This window comes from Sorex fumeus, unplaced genomic scaffold (genome assembly GCF_029834395.1).
Source record: "Sorex fumeus unplaced genomic scaffold, SorFum_2.1 ptg000002l, whole genome shotgun sequence".
In the NCBI taxonomy this organism is placed as follows: domain Eukaryota; kingdom Metazoa; phylum Chordata; class Mammalia; order Eulipotyphla; family Soricidae; genus Sorex; species Sorex fumeus.
This window is the reverse complement of record NW_026606059.1, coordinates 28,120,257-28,138,868: the sequence shown is the minus strand read 5'-3', so window position 1 is coordinate 28,138,868 and position 18,612 is coordinate 28,120,257. Positions and strand designations below refer to the sequence as shown.

The window sequence follows — 18,612 nt, the reverse complement described above, 5'->3', positions numbered from 1 at the left end:
AAAATTGGTTAAACTATTATGCATTCTCTGACATTTAACCTTTTGGAAAGAAGTCTGACTGACTTTCATTTTCACAAGCCTGAAGGTGCATGGTGAATTGCTTAAAAAATGAAATTAAACTGAGTTAAAAAATGGCTTACCTATTTTAGTTGCACTGTAAATATTTTCTATAGGAAATACAATTCCTAATCCATATAGCAGGACTTTCGCCAATGCTGGGATGAGCTGAGTAGTTGTTACTAAAATATTCACACAGTTAGTTCTATGAGAACAAAAAGGGTGGGAGGAGAAGGGAGTTGAATAATAAATATCCAAAATGAACAAGGGTGAGAAAAGCCCCCTTTCTAGCAAAAATACTCAAGTGACTCAGCGATTGCTCACCTGGAGTGAATGAGTGTAAGTGCTTTCAGGGCCAGTGTCAACCAGGAGTCGGTCAGGGCTTCAATCTCAGCCCTTAGCTGCAACCAAGCTTCCCTCTTGGCTGGTCCAAGCAGGCCTATAGGTTTAAAAATGTGTAATGCTCTACTTCCATGCCAATGTGTCTATCTAACATCACAGTAAACATTTTAATACTGTTAACATCAAAGTTGAGCTTTATAACTTACCAATCTTTCACATCAGCATTCATGTGACAAATATTTTTACATTGTAGGGAACATCTATTAGATTTCTAGCATCCTTTCTGATTATAGATGTCCCCTATTTCTCAGGGGGATTCAAATGACCCTCACTATTCTAACCAGGTATTTTGGAGGGCAGGGGCTTAAGTGGTAGAATACATGGATCTTAGTCGGAAGGTCCTGGGTTCAATCTCAAGCACTGCCAGGCATGCCCAGAACACCCCTACCCCCACTCGAGTAATCAAGTAATTTGGTCGGTGCTGAATCTAAGTGAAAGTCTTGTCTTGAACATCTACTTTATATATTGGGAAAGATATTTCCCCATCCTACATAGGTGTTAAACAGGTAGCATATAACCTAATCTACCTGGTGGTCATTTTTACCAGATTTGGGGAGGAGCTGATCTAGAAAATATTCCCGTTCTAAGGAATCTTGCCATCAAGATTCCTACTAGCGCTTTTGAGCATCTGGATTTCACTAAGAGGGAACCAACACTATCTTTCAACTTTACATGATTAAGTCAATTTAGTACTTTTTATTCTAAAGCCATTTTTGAACCACAATCAAAAGATCCCAACTAATACAGGTATTGGTAGAAGGAGCTTTATAGTTCAAGTTGTTTGAGGAAGAGTTGCCAATACCACTTCCTTAGAAGGACAACTGGATGCTGACAAGCTAAGGAACTTACTCTTAGACATACCACTGCTATCAGGTATGATGTTAGGACTAGATGTGACAGGCCTAACCAGAGCAGCAGGCCCTAGTCTAATATTTCTGTCACAAAATCACTGCAGACTCATCAGTGGTTACATGAAACTGTTCTTTAAAAGCTAATAGTTGGGGTTTGGAGAGAGTACGGGGGTAAGATGCGGTCAACCAGGGTTCGATTCACAGAATCACATATGGTCTCCTGAGCCCACCAGCAGTGATTCCTGAGTGCAGAGCTAGGAAAGATCCCTAAGCACAAGTATGTGTGGCCCGAAAACAAAACTATAAATGAGAAATGAAAGCAAAAATGCTATTATATGCAAAACATGTGTGACACTGAGAACTGTATCTATCTTAAACCACTAAGATACTGGTGAGAGACACTTGCCTCCAACATTGTTTTTGTAGGTATTGTAGATCTCTTTTACTCGTCGGTAGCGAAAGGCCAACTTTCTCATCCAGTCTACACCTCCCCGCACACCGGTTGCCAGGCATAAATTAGCACTGGTTGCTGCAGCAGGAAAGCCATCTGTTCCAAAGTTATATGTGCTATTTAGATGCAAGAAAAGCCCAAAGTTAACCAAACAGAAAGTTCATCTCAGTTAGCTGAGCAATTTAACTCTAAACTTCACGTCACTGTTCTCACCTTAGGTCTTGCCCATTATCATCTGAGGAGACATCATCTATATGAACTTGGTCACATTCCTAAAATGCAATTCAAATTATACATGTTTATTTTCAAAAGCCATGTACATTAAACCACACACAGTTACATTAAAAACAAACAACCAGAGCCCCCCACCAAACCATTTTTAATTGGAGTGTTTTTTCAAGGATGTCAATCGGTAGGTGGTGGTCTGGTTAAATTGACATTTTTACCTACTCTGGTCCTCTTTTAAGCAATGTCATTAACAACTACTGTTACTGAGCTTCAGAAAACACATTTTTGTGTTTAGAAAGGAAAGTGATTGAAAACAATTAGCATATGTGTTCCATAAACCTCAGGTACCTGAAGACATCATGCTGCTCGAAGCCGATGCTCTCAGTGCCTGAGCATAACTGAAACCAGACATTTTGGTAAATGTAACATGCTAGAAAAATTAAACCTGATGCTAACTGCCAATGAAATTATGACCTCTGATTGCTGTTGAGCCACACACCAACACAGCCTGAGGCCAGTGTGCTGAGGAGTCCAGACAAAAATCTGTTACTGGTTTGCCATTGATTTGAGAGATGTGAGTTTTATTCTCTCTCTCATTTTCAGAAAGAAAAAAAAATCACAGATTGCAAAACTTAAAATCATCAAACCATGTGGTATTTTTTAATCTTTTTTTTAACCTTTTTGCTCTGATTTTTAACTGTTTCATTAGTCTTACATATTCATTTAAAATTCTAGATTTATGAGTCTATTAGAAATTAATATTATTTAAACAGACCTAATTAAAAAGTTACAAATCACATATAAATTGCTCAGGGGGAAAGCCTAAGACTGGGCTGGTGCTGTATTGAGCCAAGTTCATGTTTACGCACCTGTTGAACACCTACATGCACACACACACACACACACACACACACACACACACATACACACACACTCCTAGCACAGTGGAAGGAAGAGTGAAGGGCAGACACTCAATAAACACTTGCTGAATGAATGCAGGCATGTTCGCTCACAGGAAGTCTCTAGTTCAGAAACAAGTGCCACCCCTTTGGCATAGTTCAATACATTAATCATAAATCTGCTTGTAGTTCCGCTCCCAATACCCAGGATTTTTTTTTTATTACGCTTACTTCCACTGAACATTTGTGTTTAGAAATATTACCAAAAGACATTTCCAGGCTGCATTTCCAAAGATTCTAATTCAAGCTCTGGTTCTAGTTCTTATACAGTTTCATGAAAGTCAAGCCTACCCTGCTAGTGTTTAATGTTCAACACGCAACGAAGTAGACAGACGGGAAGCCCCACCATAGACGGTGTGTTCTTTTATGCTGCCGGTTCCTTCTGAACAAATTCTTTTCTCTCCATGGATTTGTGAGGAAGGGAGCAGGAGATAGAAGTGAAAAGAAACTCAAACCAGCTGTTGCTTAACAGAATTAAAATCGTGACCCCCAACCCTTTCTCTAAAGCATCTATTTTCCAGGCCACCCTCTCCCAGCAAGCAGCAAGTTCCAAGGAGGAAAAGACTTTGACCTTGTAACCCCGTCTTGCTCTCCTGAGGTCCATAACCTCAGACAAGAAAAAAGGAAAAGCAAGTCCAGGGGCCTCACGTGTGGACTGTGAATTTTACATTAGAAAAAAACGGTTCATTCCTCAAAAATATGATTGGAGACTTCTCAGAGTTACTCATTTTGTTGGAAGATGAATGACAATCGTGTTTTGCAACACATACTTATTCTGGGTTTAAAGAGTCAACTAAATTAAGAGTTAAAAATTGTTTCTATTTATCTCACCAGAGATACTCTTATTTTTACATGTTGCTGGTAAATTACTTTTATCATAGTGCATGGTTAGTATACAAAATAGACACTCCCCCCCAAAAAAAAGTGTATCTTAAACTTCCAAATTTAACCCACCTCACACACACCCAAGCAAACAATAACCCCACAGTCCTTCAAAGGGTAACTTTTTCCTCCTTCGGGAAAGATCCATGGAGGGGTGGGGTGGAGAGCAGGAGTTGGCAAGGTGGATGAGGATTAAAACAACTTTAAACGTTAAAACAACTTTAATTCAAGGTATCAAAGGTGAGCTACTCAAGGTGGGAAAAATTCTCTAGAAATCAGGGTGTTAAGAGGCTTTTTGTTAGGGAAGGCAAGAGTAAATCTGCATTACCCACAGAGAAGCCAGTTATCTGCTAATGACTGTTAATGATCCACTGTTGGCCATTGTTCTTGCACATCCTGTATTTGTTTTCTCATGCTAGCTTGATTTAAGACTTTGTTCCCAGGCAGAGGCCCTCATTTGAAATAAAGTTCTGTCCCTCCTTTAGCTCTAATTATGTGTCAATAGCTTCAAGCTTTTGCCTTTGGGTAACAAAAACACATCCTGGTTGGTGTTTGGATTAAAGCAAAGTTTGGTATGGTGACAAGAAAACTTTTAGTCCCTTTAGTAGAATGAACTTTGATAGGATGATTTTAACAAGACTACAGGAAAACACCAAGAACATTTGTAAAGGGGTCTAATTGGAATTTTCCAGAATTAAAAAAAATGTATAAATTACATGTTTTTGAAATTGTTATTCATTTTGCTTAACAATAGAATAATACTATTTAACAATCTCACAGACTTCGAATCACTTTGAATCTGTGGGATATATACTGAAGTTTCTTTGCCTTTCTTTGAATAGTATAAATAAAATCTTAATAATAACTATGATTTTTAAAAAACTAATGAGAAACTATACTTTTAGTATCTTGATACCTACTAAACACTAGAATTCCTCAAAGAATGGAAAATATTAATATACTGAAATATTTTACAACAAAGCAGTGCGTGGTGTAAACTTATTTGAGGTGAGCTGACCCTCAAATTAGAAACTGCAGTTCCCTGCACTCTGATAATTCTAAAGTTCGATCTCTTTCCTGGACAGAAGACCCCGGCTGATATTCTTTCATTTTTTAGAAGCCATCTAGCGTTTTGTTTTTAAGGTCCTAATTCCTAATTTTAGGTCTTCATTTTGTGCATTCTAGACTTGGCTGTTATTAGTTTCCAAATAAATTTTGATCTGATGTTCTGTGTATCAGACTCAGGGTCTCCCAAATGTTGGGCATAAGTTCTACCACTATACTACTTTCCTTCTGCCCAATTATTTTTAGATCCAGAAACTCGGACAACTGAGTGAGAGAAGCAAAAGGTACACTAGAGCCATGAAAACAAGAACAGCACAATAAAGTTTAAAACATCTCTGGAATAATCCATAGATGCAATCATCAAGAATGGAAGCTTTCTGGGCTGGAGAACGTAGCCTTGAATGCAGCTGACCCGGGTAGATTCCTAACACCCATATGTGCCCCTAATCCCCGCCAGGAGTGATGCTTGCTGAAGAATCAGGAATAAACCCTGAACACTGTCAGGTGTGGTCCCCAAACCACACCAAACCAAACTAAGAATTAAGCTCCCCCAAATTCCAAATATCAACAGATATTACTGAAAACCCAAACTGGGTGCTTCACACACAGAATGTAGAATATCCAGAATTCCCTGGGCGGAAAACGTTATTTGAGGAAGACTGAAGGTGTTACACATGTATTTCTCAAGCTTCTAAAAAAGTAGGTTAGGGATTTTAGGAACTGAAGTCCCTGAATCCAAGGTTGAACATTCAATGGTTTCTTACCACTTTATATTTTAGCACAGTTTACGCTTTACTCTATCTTGTTGAGGATTAAGATGCCTAAGGGCCCCTACTGTGGCAGGATGGGATCTAAAGTGGGGAAAAAGTGAAGAGTTCCACTACTTCTGCATAATTTACAGTGCTCATTTGCACTACCTAAGAGGTATCTTAGCTGAGAAAGGGGATCATTGATTCATTTGTGTATTCAATTGTTTATTAGGGGCTATAGTGTTCTAAGTACTGTTCTAAATGCTAAGGACAAAGAATCCAGTAGATAAAAATCATTACTACCTTGGAACTAACTATTCTCATTGGAGAAACAAGAAAGATATGCAAAACGTACAAGATGTTTGCCAGTAACAAGTGCTAAAGTGAAAAATATATAGGAGGTTAGGGATAGGTGCAATGTTGGATAACTGTTACAGAGACAATCCTGTGTGTGAAGGAATGCACAAATAGTCTAAGTTAGGAGTGGGAAGGATGACCTGGAATAGCCGGTAACCACAAGGAGCTTGGTTTGCTTTGGGAGTATCAGTAACAACCCTGGAATCCAAGGGAACAGTCTCCTACAGAATCACTGTCACTGTCCTCCCGTTGTTTATTGATTTTCTCAAGCGGGCCCAGTAACGTCTCCATTGTGAGACTTGTTGCTACTGTGTTTGGCATATCAAATACGTCATTGGGTGCTTGCCAGGCTTTGGTGTGCGGGCGAGATACTCTCGGTAACTTGCCAGGCTCTCCGAGAGGGGGCAGAGGAATCAAACCTGGGCTGACAAGGTAGGCTGCGCTCCAGCCCATGGCTGAGTTTTATCTAGCCCAAGCATTTTATCTGGTCCAAGAGTGTTATCTAGTCCTGGAAGTGAAAAACTGAGATCATGTGCTAAATCGGGAAGGAAAAAGGCACTGCTCTGTGATTCTATTAAGTCAACAGGTAAACTGTGGAGGACTAGTATAGGTGTGTCACAAGCAGGGGTTGTGATAACATGAAGTGTTTGATTCCCACTTGCCAATGGCAAACCTGTACTTTTGAATGGTTGTAGGGAGAAGGAAAATGGTACTATTGGAGAAAACAACATTTTCTCTAAAAAGATTATCCCATATTGAAAGATGCAGAGGAACACTCTGGAGCCAATGAACAGGTCCCACAAAAAGGTGAGGACAGTGTCTTTCAGATAGTTTCTTATATCCCTAAAGTACAGATGTAAGAATTGGAATGGGAGCCAGAAAGGAACTGGGGGAAGAGGGAAGTTATTTTTGTTAATGGCATTCCAAAGGGGTATCAAAGTCAGTAACAAAGTGTATATATATATATACACACACACACACACATATATATCTTGGTATGTATGACAAACTTTCATGTACATCCACACAACATAAATTCTAAGATTGAAGATACACAGAGTATAGATTCTAACTATTGAAGCTAGTGTGAGGCAAACTGAGACCTTTTTGCTGGGAAATTTTTAAAATTTTTTTTTTTGCTTTTTGGGTAACACCTAGCAATGTCCAGGGGTTATTCCTAGCTCTGCACTCAGGAATCACTCCTGGCGGTGCTTGGGGGAACCATATGGGATGCTGGGAATCGAACCCAGATTGGCCGTGTACAAGGCATGCCCTACCCACTGTGCAATCACTCCAGCCCTGGCACAACTCAATTCTTCACTTGGATATTGTCTACGCACTGATCAAACTGTTTACATTTCAAGTATTATCAATACCATTTCTGAATTTTTCAAAAATTAGTGACATATCACCTTTGACACTTGATTACCTAAGAGTTTCTTCTACTGACTCTACCTCTCAATAAAAAAATTCCTCCTTTCCTCAAAGCAAATGCAAAATACTCCACTATTTTTTTCCTTACAGCTCCATAAAGTTTCTTCAGAAGCAGGCACACCATTTTTCTCAAGCGACCTCTTATTTCTTGTTGAACTATAGTATGCTACCATATGGTAAAAGTAAAATAATAACATTGAATGTTATAACACATTTTATGTAGACAGAAAGTGAAGACTCAGAAAAGCTGAGGGAGTGATAAGGGTGGAAGTACTGTCTATGACTCCTCTGTGTTATTTCTTCCCAGAATCCCTCAGTTTTATTCCATGAGGACAACTATCTACTCCATGTGTTGATCCAGGAGCTAGGACATGTGTGGCTTTTGTTTTCTGTGACTATCTACCGTCCACCTAACAAACTGCCAAAATTGGAACAGATCCCTAAGCAAAACAGTTTAGGTCTTGTATAATAAAATAGAGCCGCAAACTGTGCACCCAGGAAATAAGAAAGTTTAATGTCTTTCTGAAAAAGGCAACAAGGTAAAAAATATATAGAAAACTGTCATAACTGTACCCTATATTTTGAGGGTGTTTGCTCACTGGCTGTGTGAAATATCCCTGATCTTAATGTATCCATTAAATTTTATCTTGCTTAATGTCCTTAATGTCTCTGTCAATTTAATCAATGCCTCAAGTTTTGGGAACCAGGGTGGGAGAGTTATAAATGGTAACATACTGAATAAATGAGGAATCATTTTCCACTAAGGTGGGGGCAATGGAGGTCCAGCTCCAATATGCATTCTCTCCTTTGTCTATTAGGACTGTGCTCTGCACGTGTGATCATAGCTCCCTCACCCCATGTAGAGCAGGATGAAATTCTCCATCCTGCAGCACACGCTTCAACCCAACTCAACTGAGACCTGGAAATGATTGGCACTTCGAAGCAAAATAAACTTGGAAAGAGAGCCAAAGTTGCATCAGAATTTTTGCCAGGGATGAAGGGCAAGGTGTGCTACGCAAGCAGAGAGAGGGTAAGTGTTAGCCTTACCTTGACATGGCACATCCATCCTAAGTAAAAGATCTGAGGCATAGCGAAGTATGATGGAACCACAGAGAAGGAGAAGAGTCGAATGAGGACAGATGGCAATGACTGGAGGTACAGAGCTGACCCCACAGGGGCGAACCTGCAAAGTTCTGTGCTACACAACAGGCTCCTACCATCACTTTTCAGATAAACACCACAAACCAAAGTTTACCCCAGCCTTACTTCCCTTTATGTTTCATGACCTCTGCTTCAAAGAGGAGTAAAATAAATAAAATTAGCAGGCTTCAGTTACTCCTGGCTCTCAACTCCCAGACAGCTAAGCACTCAGGAGGCTGCTCACACGGGTGGTGGGGAATTTGTACCACATGAATTAGCTGAACTTCCATTCTGGGTTGGGAGTATGAAGAAAGTCACCTTGGGTATAATCTCAGTAGTCATGTGGCAAAGACACACTCACTTCCAGAACTCTAGCTACACCGTTATTCTGTCTTTGTGGTCCCTTTTGTCATTTTTCTTGGCATTGCCACTTAAACTAACCTTTTTCTGATCCTTCACCATCATCATCATCTCTGGCCTTCCAGGGCTGGGCCACAGTCATTTTCTTTTGGACCAAGCCCTGGGAATAACTCAGATTTTGTACAGGGGCGCACATGCAAAATATTAAATTATGGCAGAATCGTTCTGCAAATATTTATCCAGCTTTGATAATGTGGTGGTTGTACTTTCCCCCCAAGCCTTGCGCTTGTGCCATAACTATGTAAAAATACACCATACCATTCAAGTTAGTTTAGGAAAATTAATATAAGAATTAAAGACAGTTACGATAGGTCTTATTTCTGTGCCACATACAGTGATGCAACAGGCAGCATATGCAGACGCTATACCTCTGAATATGACACTAAAAACATAAACTCTAAGCAAACCTGAAATCTTTGAATAAACAGAGACTCAGAGAAGACTTTGAAGTAATCAGCATGTTATGAAATGGAACAATACGAGACCGTTTCAAACGTGTCTTCAGAGAAGTTGAGTTTCACAAGTCTGAACTCTGCTCAACCAATGTTGTCTTTGCTCAAGTTTTCAAATTTATGCTGAGAAAACTAAGACCATACTGCCAATTAATTGTTTCAATACCTTCCTATTCAAAGAGAAAATGTAAAGGGGGGGAAAAAGACTCACTAGAAAAAGTGCTATTTCATTGTTTTTTCCATCAATCTGCCTGTTGAGATGAGTTGGAATTGGCCAAGGCTAAGACAATGATGCTTGTACTCTATGTCACCAGTAATTTTACTCTAACACCCTGAACTCCCCAGTGAACAACTCAGATACTTCTCAATTATTCACATATAACTACAAAAAGCCTTCCATTTGTAAACATGAAAACATTTCATTATCCACAACATAGGAGTATTTCTATTATTTTTGAGACAAACACAAATTGTCTAAAAGTTTTATTTTAACAAGTGATCAGTGGTACTTTACGTTGACAAAGAGACATACCCCCATGAAACTACCCACATTGCCCTCATTCTCATAAGAAGTTCAAAACTGCAAATGGCCTCAAGGGCTGTCCAGTGTATGAGGGATAAAGGTTTTAAGGGCAGAATTTCCCTAGTGACCTTTAGAAATACCCCCTAGATTTTTTTTTTTAAATAACTTTGGGGGGGAAAAAAGGTAACATGAACCATACCATAAGCTGCTCTATGAATCAGAAATTCAGCCAATTGATAGGGGAAAAAAAGCATAGAAACAAAAATAAAAACAACCCCACTTCCAATTCCCTGACAACAGACACTCTTTATCAAGTCCAGACTCTGTGGTTAAGAAATTCTGTCCACACGAGTTAGTAAATTTGCAGAAACCAGGTTTTGTTTTGTTTTTTTTTCCCTTGCATGTTTCTCGCTGGCAAAAGGAGGACTGCCTGATCAACATACTGTGTATTTAGACTTACTGATGTGGAATAAAGTGATTGCATGTGATTTCTAAAGGTGTGTCAAAGCCCTTGATGCACTTTCAAACCAACGTAATAGAGCTTGCCCTGCGTTCCTACAGCAAGCCTGCAGCACAGCCCACCTGGAAGGGGAGTGTGTGGGTTCGCAGGCCCTCTGCCAGGCAAGTCATGGGCTCACTTTGTGCCCTTTGACTATCCTTGTATTCTTGAACTAAAGCTTTCATGAAGTAGAAAAGGGTTAAGGCTCAGGAGATGAAAAAAAGAAAGGAATTTACTTCAAACTTGCCTCATTCTGTTTGAAAGTTTGGGAAATTGCAAGGGAAGAAAGGGTGAAAGTTACCACTTTAAAACATACCTCAAGAAATTAATCTTTATATTCTCACTCCATCTACTCAGAAAGCACTGCACCAACACGTATCGGCAGTCTCAGTTTAAGATTCCCTCTCTGTTTTGATGGAACTGGCATAAAGCAATGACAGAAGTTGGAAGCAGGGTGGTGGTGGAAGAATTTCAAATCTCAAAACACCAGTAAGAAGAAACTGAACATCTATTTTTGAGATTAGTAGTGAAATGCAAACTGCAGAGATACATACTACTTGTACTGTTTCCTACTTATACAACCTACTTCAATATATGTGATGTTATACTATCCTGTAGGGATTAACTAAATGAGAGGAATATTTCATTAAAATTATATTTACATTTGCTGGAAGATACAAGTAGTTATACTCAAAAGCTAAGACACAGTTATAGCACTTTGCAAAAAATGTAAGATATTAGCTATTTCAATTTGATTTCTTTTGGACTAAGATTGTACAGTATTCAAAGAATAAAATATATACTCAAAGTAACTGAAGGTAGAAAATTACAGTTAAAGATGAACTGAAGTGATTAAGACTTGTTTTGGTATAAGTTTAAAGTTCAAGAAGTATTTGTTATTACAGTTCACAGGACTATTGAGTTTATTATGAATAATTAAAGAGGATGAAAATATTTTTTAAAAATTAAGTGCTTTTGTATAGCATCTGTTCCCTTTAAAAGGTGCTAACTAAAAATAAGATGTCATTGTAATACCACTTTAGCACGGAGCTCAAAGAACCCCAAAGGAATTAAATGAAGTCAATTCCTTCTGAGGGAACAGAGCAGCGTTAATATGTCAGCTTCATATCATGTGCAGTTTTCTCTCACCATGCACATACACTTTTTAAAAAACCACATGATTCCATTAAATATATTTGTCATTATTCACAATCTTATTCTTGGAGTGAGGAAAGAAAGTCTTACTCATGAAAGTAAGAAAGAATGGAAAACAATCCTTTAATACCAAATGGTCTTATTTAAAACTTATCATTATGTCTCTAAAAGAAAATTAATAAATATAACATTTATTCCACATATTATATTTGATCTAGTGATATTAATGCTTGCGTTTAAAAAACGAAACAAACATGTACAGTGAATAGGGGCCGAAGAGCTAGTACAGGAATTAAGGCATTTTTCCTTGTATCCTATTGACCCCAATTCAAATCCCCAGAACTATATATGGTCCCTCAAGCACTTCCGGGATCCACCTCTGAGAAGAGAGTCAGGAATAGCCCTTATGCACAACTGGGTGCAACCCAAAAGTAAAGTAAAAGTAAAGGCCCTCCCATTGATCATCGATTTACTCGAGCGGGCCCAGTAACGTTTCCATTGGAGACTTTGTTGTTACTGTGTCTGGCATATCGAATACTCTCGGTAGCTTGCCGGGCTCTCCGAAAAGCAAATAAAAAAATATATTTTTAAAAACTACATACAGGGAATAACCAACATCTATAACTCCAATACCTATTATTAAGCTCATTTTATGCAATAGCACACATTTTTAGTGCATTCAATACCCAGATCACATAATAGTAATACAAAAGGTTTTTGCTCAGGTATACAATTTCACTTATGTTTCAATTAATATAACAATACATGGCATTTTACAAATAGTATGAATCAATGAAATTGTAGTATGCCTTCGATTACAAAATGTGGTTGTGCTGTGCATTACTATTTGATAAACCGTCCAATAGTATTTTACAATTTTATCCTAAAAATAGTCCACATATTTTCAATTGTATCATGTACTTTAAAATATTAATTTAGAGATTAAAGGGTATGGCTATGTACAAAATAATAAATAAAAAAGAAAGCTCAGTACATAGATATCATTATTTTGAATGATTAGTCAGAACTACTTAAAAAAATAAGCCTTTGATTTATTTTTCTCAATTTTCAATGGATTTGCTCAACATTTGCAAACAAAATTTGTCAATGGCGATAGTGTTCTTTGCAACTGTTGTTGGCTTTCTTTTAGATCTATCATTCCTGCTGAGAGTATCTACTAAAGAAGAATTTTTCATAGTGACACTAACTCCAGTCTTGCTGTGAATGATCACATTCTCATAAAAATCATTTTTTTTATTGCAAACTTGCTGTCAGAAGCATGGCAAAGTATCACAATCAGGAACGCTTTTATCCATTTATGAAATCACCTTCTTTTAAGTCCCTCACTGCCATCTGAAGAAAATGAATCACATAACAATTTATTCACAGACTACTTGCCCAGAAGTTTAAATGTGCACATTTTATAATTTGATCGCATATAAAACAAAAAGCTATGAGCTATAATACTAAATGGGCCCTAACATAAAGAACTTTTAAAGCTTTTTATTACTCTAAAGTATCCGCAACAAATATCGGTTCTAGTTTATCACGATCCATGTCTATTTCTGCCTGGTAATTCTTCCTTTAACTGTAATATCTACATATCAACATAATTTTTAGCAAAATATTTCAATGCAATTGGCTTTTAAAATCCCAATGAAATGGTTTTTTTACATTTTTGGGGGGTGGGGCAGGGGTGAAATGTAGATGTTTCAAGAGTTTTAAAAAGATCAAAAAATAAAATAAATTTATTAATTGTAGTTAACATATATTATATAGTCAGATTTTATATCAGTCAGAGATACTCAACTATTCCTAAAAGAATGTGTGACTCAGAATAACATCCTTAAATAAATAAGTTAAATCTCCAAGCTGACTGCTTCTGCCATACTGTTATTGCTGAATCCAGAGAGAAGAGTACACAGAGAGAATACAAGGAGAGACACCGGGCACTTTAAAACCAAAAAGTTCCTGATGGGCTGCAGGAAGGGCCCATCATCACCTGCCCTTGCTGTCAACCCCTCTGAGGGGGCACTTCCTTATTCAAAATCCTCTCTTCTCTCCCAAATGCCAGAGGGTAAGAATCTACACACACACACACACACACACACACACACACACACACACACACACACTCTTTTGAATCTTCTATGCAACAAAAACTTCAAATAAGGTTAAATGAATTAAGCTCGTATCTGATTAATTTCCTTCAATATGGGGAGTTTCCTATCTGATTAATTTCCTTCAGTATGGGGAGTTATACAGTGACCCACTTCGTGAGCTGTAAAACAGGTGAGAAGGAACAGGAGGGGGAGTCTGAAAAGAAACCTTAAGAAAAATGCTGTCCATCTTCACATTTATTTTTACTCTCTACGAAGCCACTCTCTTTTCCACTGAATTAAACATTTAAAATGACAATCATGTTCTGATCAGTTGCTTTTATAATACTTCGTTAATACTATATGTCACTAAATCATGAATGTGACATTATTATATATTAACTGTGGCAATAACCCTAGAAAATATCAAGGATGCATTCTGAATTCTTTCACTCATCGTGGCATGCATTCCACTAATAATGACTTCCTATTTATATACCAGGCACCAGGCATGCAAAAATAAATGAGACCCAGATATCACCAGTAAGTCTTCATAAACATAGGTAGGAGCTGGAGAGAAAGGGTACGGGTGAGTTTCACTACAATCGTCTTTCAAGGTAGCAACTAGAGTTCTTGAAAGGGCAAAAGGATGAACAATGGAATTCCTCAAGTTAAAGTCCTTCCAACCTTCACCTTCAGATATGTCTTACTCAAAGTAGGATCTCCCTGGCTAGGAAATACATTTTCAACACAGTGTAAGATCTTCTTGGTTATACATTTTACTTATATTTCTGTTTCTGCCTTTTCATCAGATGGTGTTCAAGAGAAGCTTTGTAGCACTGTAGCACTGTCCTCCCGTTGTTCATCGATTTGCTCGAGCGGGCACCAGTAACGTCTCCATTGTGAGACTTGTTGTTACTGTGTCTGGCATATCGAATATGCCACTGGGAGCTGTCCAGGCTCTGCTGTGCAGGCGGAATACCCTCAGTAGCTTGCCGGGCTCTCCGAGAGGGACAGAGGAATCAAACCCAGGTCGGCCACGTGCACAGCAAACACCCTATCTGCTATGCTATCACTCCAGCCAGAGAGAGAGAGAGAGAGAGAGAGAGAGAGAGAGAGAGAGAGAGAAGTTTTAGAAAAGTTAAATTGGAAATCACACATCCAAGGGCCTAATCTATCCAATCCCGTGACTCTCTGTCCTCCATATTCCACCAAGAATCACACAGACTTTCCTACTCAGTCTGAATCAGCCTGTCTCTGTTCCCTTCTTTGAGAAGACGCAAACATGTCTCTTGACTACTGGCATCCCTTCTCTCTATTTTCTGCCAATGAATGTTCTTCTGTTATGTTTTTTTGGCATCTTTTCTTTTGTAACCCACTGCCTAAACCAGAGTAGTGACAATTATTTAGACTACTGATGTGTGTCATGCACAATGCCGAATGTATTTCATTTGATTTTCAAATCTTCCCTAAAATACATTTGATGGATATGGAAATTAAGACTTCTGTCTACCTCAACAGATCACAAGCTCTTTAAGGAAATGAGAACTTTCATTTTATTATGTTTTGGGGGGTTGTCAAGATACATTAAGAACTATTCCTGGCTCTGTGCTAGGAATCATTCCCGGGAGTTCTCAGGGACCATACAAAGTTCCAGAGATTTAAACTGGGGTGGGCTGCATGTAAGATAAAGAGAGGAACTCCTATAATATCTTTCCAGCTCTGCACTGCACTGCACCTTCCTCACATTGCTCATCGATTTGCTCGAGCGGGCCTAGTAATGTCTCCACCGTGAGACAAGAGAGAACATTTAAAGTACCATCTACTCCCTAATTTAAGATGGGGCCCTGTCCCCACCTACTTAATTTCTAGAAAACTATACTTATAGATGAAATAGAATGGAACACTTTAGATGATCTGATTGACATAACTTAATTAAGAAAGAATCAATGACCCAAACAGAAGTTAGTTGATAACATTATCACATTTTTTCATGGTAGTGCTAAAAAGTTAGTTTAAGAAAATTTAAGTATTTTGATGTATTAGAACATACTTATAAGAACCTATATAATGTATTTATAATATATGAGAACATAGTATAAACAGAATATTTATACTATTCAAAAATACAGAAAAGAGTTTTAATTCCATCCTGAATAAGTAATCACTGCTAATATTTCCCCACATCATTCATTTCCTCCTATTCACTTAGTTGTCTAGAGTTCCACAGTTTGTAACAGAGCTTACATTCTAGAAGGGAGTAAACACAGAAACAACCAGCTAAAAATGAGATACCTGTTTGATGATTACTTTCCCCTCGATTTCCAAAATATAACCAATCATACCTTTTAAATAGTTGTATAATACTCCACTGATATTTGCTTTGTATTTTTTCTAACCAAATAGTGGCTGATAGCTGACATATTTTCTTGAACTGTTAACTTCAGTAGAGCTAACTGGTCAATTCTTTTTGGCAGATCTATAATTTTACTAATGGAAAATAGCACTTAATGCATGGCACAGCCATTGCTGGGTCTATGTTGTAATGAATAACTATTGTGATGACAGGCTTGAGCATTTGTGACATTCTTTCCCCCACTGGATATATTATATTTTCTTTAATATTTTTAATCACTTTGATGTCTGAGTCATGCTTATTATATATCTTCTCTACTCTAAAGCCTATCCCAGGCAGCTTTGGAGACGTCTGCCAATCTTTCAATGGCCATTTCAACATCACCCTTGCCTCTTGGAGGAGCAACCCTCTGGACTAAGCTCATAGCTGCAAGATCCTTAGAAGCAAGAATATCTCCACTGTTTCTCATCGTCTCTAAAAGCATTTTTCCAAAGTAATTGAACTTAAATGCAAAGCTTAAAATATTCTCTTAGCGTTTGACGGAAAACAGTCTCAAGGTCTTGTCCAATTATGAGGAGTGATTTTTGTTTATAAGTGAATTTTACTTTTCCCATTTAGAATTAAATAATTTTGCTTATATTTTAAAGAAAGCAGAAGTTCTAGCTGCCACATTTAAAAGAAATATTGTGAGTTCACGTTTCTATATATTCTACCTACTATATAGATGCCAACACTCTCTTTCAACTGTGAATTTTCTTCACTACTTAACTTTTTCCTTAGTAGAAACAAATTATATCAAAAAGTTCAGTAGGACGGCATTAATATATACTTAAACAATTCCACCTAATTAAAGTGACTCTTGGACCAGAAGAATTCCAGAATTCCCTCCAACTTTCTGACAGAATGCTGATACCAGAAGATTAATTCTTACTCAACTATTTTCAAAGAGGGAACCACATCTACAAAATAACGTTGATCAAAACCAGCAGTGTCTCCCCCTCCTCGACCCTCCACCTGCCTCAGAGAGGAGAGGCACACAATTAGCAGCAAGGAGAATCCAGGACTTAGAAAGCTTTTTCTCAGAACTGTTGTTAGAGCACTAACTCCTCTGGGCCAGAGGATAGAGGCTCCATTGTAACTGGCCCGAAATGGGAGCCGTCTCCAGGGGCTGCAGCTTACACACATTTGGAGGAAGCTGAAGTTACAGACCTTCTCCTGCACTAGTCAATCTAAAAGAAAAAAGAAGAAATCCTTTCTCTCCTAAGCAAACTTCCTCTGGAGGCAACTGAGTAAAATTGGGTTTTCAAAAGTACTGCGGCTCTCCCAAGATTGAAGATTAGCAAGCACCTGTCAAAATCCGGAGTAGAAGTGAAAAGTCTGTCATTTTGTGACACCAATAGGTCAACTTCACAGGCTTTCAAAAATAAACTGACAGCCATCCAGTCAACTTTGGCAAGGCAGATGTGGTGTTTCTGTTGAACGAAAAGAGAAGTCGCTTCTGTTCACTGAAGTTTTTGCTGTGGCAGGCAGTGGACTCCGACTCCAGATTCTATTCTCCTCTAACAGCCCAGTCTGGTTTGAAAAGTGCAACCCCCAAGTCTGTGAGTGTGAGAAGGGCCAGCAAGAGTTATCTTAAGATAAGACTTAACTTAGGTTGCTCCATCTTTGAAGTGTTCAGTTTCCACCGGCCTCCCAGCTGCTTCATTCAAGGAGGTGGGAGGGGGGGGGAAGAGACCACAGAAGTATCATGTGCAGGTTAAACAGTGTGCAAGAAATACCCCCTTTGTTTTATAGAAGTCATTTTTTAAAAACCGGAAATCTTCATTTTAGGTTCTGGGTTTTCCAAATGGAAACTTCCTACAGGAATTCCCTGCTCTGAGATCACCTGTAGGGCATTTGCCTTGCACACAGCCAACTTGGCCAACCCGGGTTCGATTCCTCCGCCCTTCTTGGAGAGCCCGGCAAGCTATCGAGAGTATCTCGCCCGCGCGGCAAAGCCTGGTAAGCTCCCCGTGACGTGTTTGATATGCCAAACACAGTAACAACAAGTCTCACAATGTTACTGGGCCTGCTTGAGCAAATTGATGAACAACGGGAGGAAAGTGACAGTGACAGTGATTCTTTTACTGATCTTGCCTACCCTGCATAGTTCCTTCAGGGGCCGAACTTAGACTGCTTCTGACAGGATGCTCTGCTCAGCCAGGAGACCTCCCACGGCCGAGCTCTGCTCTCTGATGCTGAGCCCGGCAGCCAGTGCCACCAGGCACTCTGCAGAACATGAGACAGAATTGGGCAAGGAAGAGAAAACTTATCAGCACCAGCAAGGGAACACGTGTATGTGTCTTTCTGACAGGAAGCCACATCATCCTTTTCTCTGAAGGATAGCCTGGCCGCAGCAGGGCGTGATGGAAGCCAGACACAGTAGCTCTCTAACTGCCAACAGAGAACCTCCCCTCATGGAACCAGGGCTGGGAGGAGGAAGTGGGTGAGGAAAGAGCAAGGACTCTGGGATGTGTCTGCAGCCAGTTGCGTT

The 18,612-nt window shown here is 38.9% G+C and overlaps 1 protein-coding gene across 1 annotated transcript in view; it reads right to left on the bottom strand.

Moving 5' to 3' along the window:
- EYA1 (EYA transcriptional coactivator and phosphatase 1) overlaps positions 1-18,612 on the bottom strand; it is a 165,133-nt gene that overhangs the window by 21,287 nt on the left and 125,234 nt on the right. The window contains exons 13-16 of the mRNA XM_056136617.1: positions 1,975-2,033; positions 1,717-1,877; positions 382-496; positions 141-262 (exon numbers count right to left, since the gene is read on the bottom strand). Coding sequence (XP_055992592.1) covers positions 141-262; positions 382-496; positions 1,717-1,877; positions 1,975-2,033 — 457 coding nt within the window. The remainder of the gene's footprint in view (positions 1-140; positions 263-381; positions 497-1,716; positions 1,878-1,974; positions 2,034-18,612) is intronic.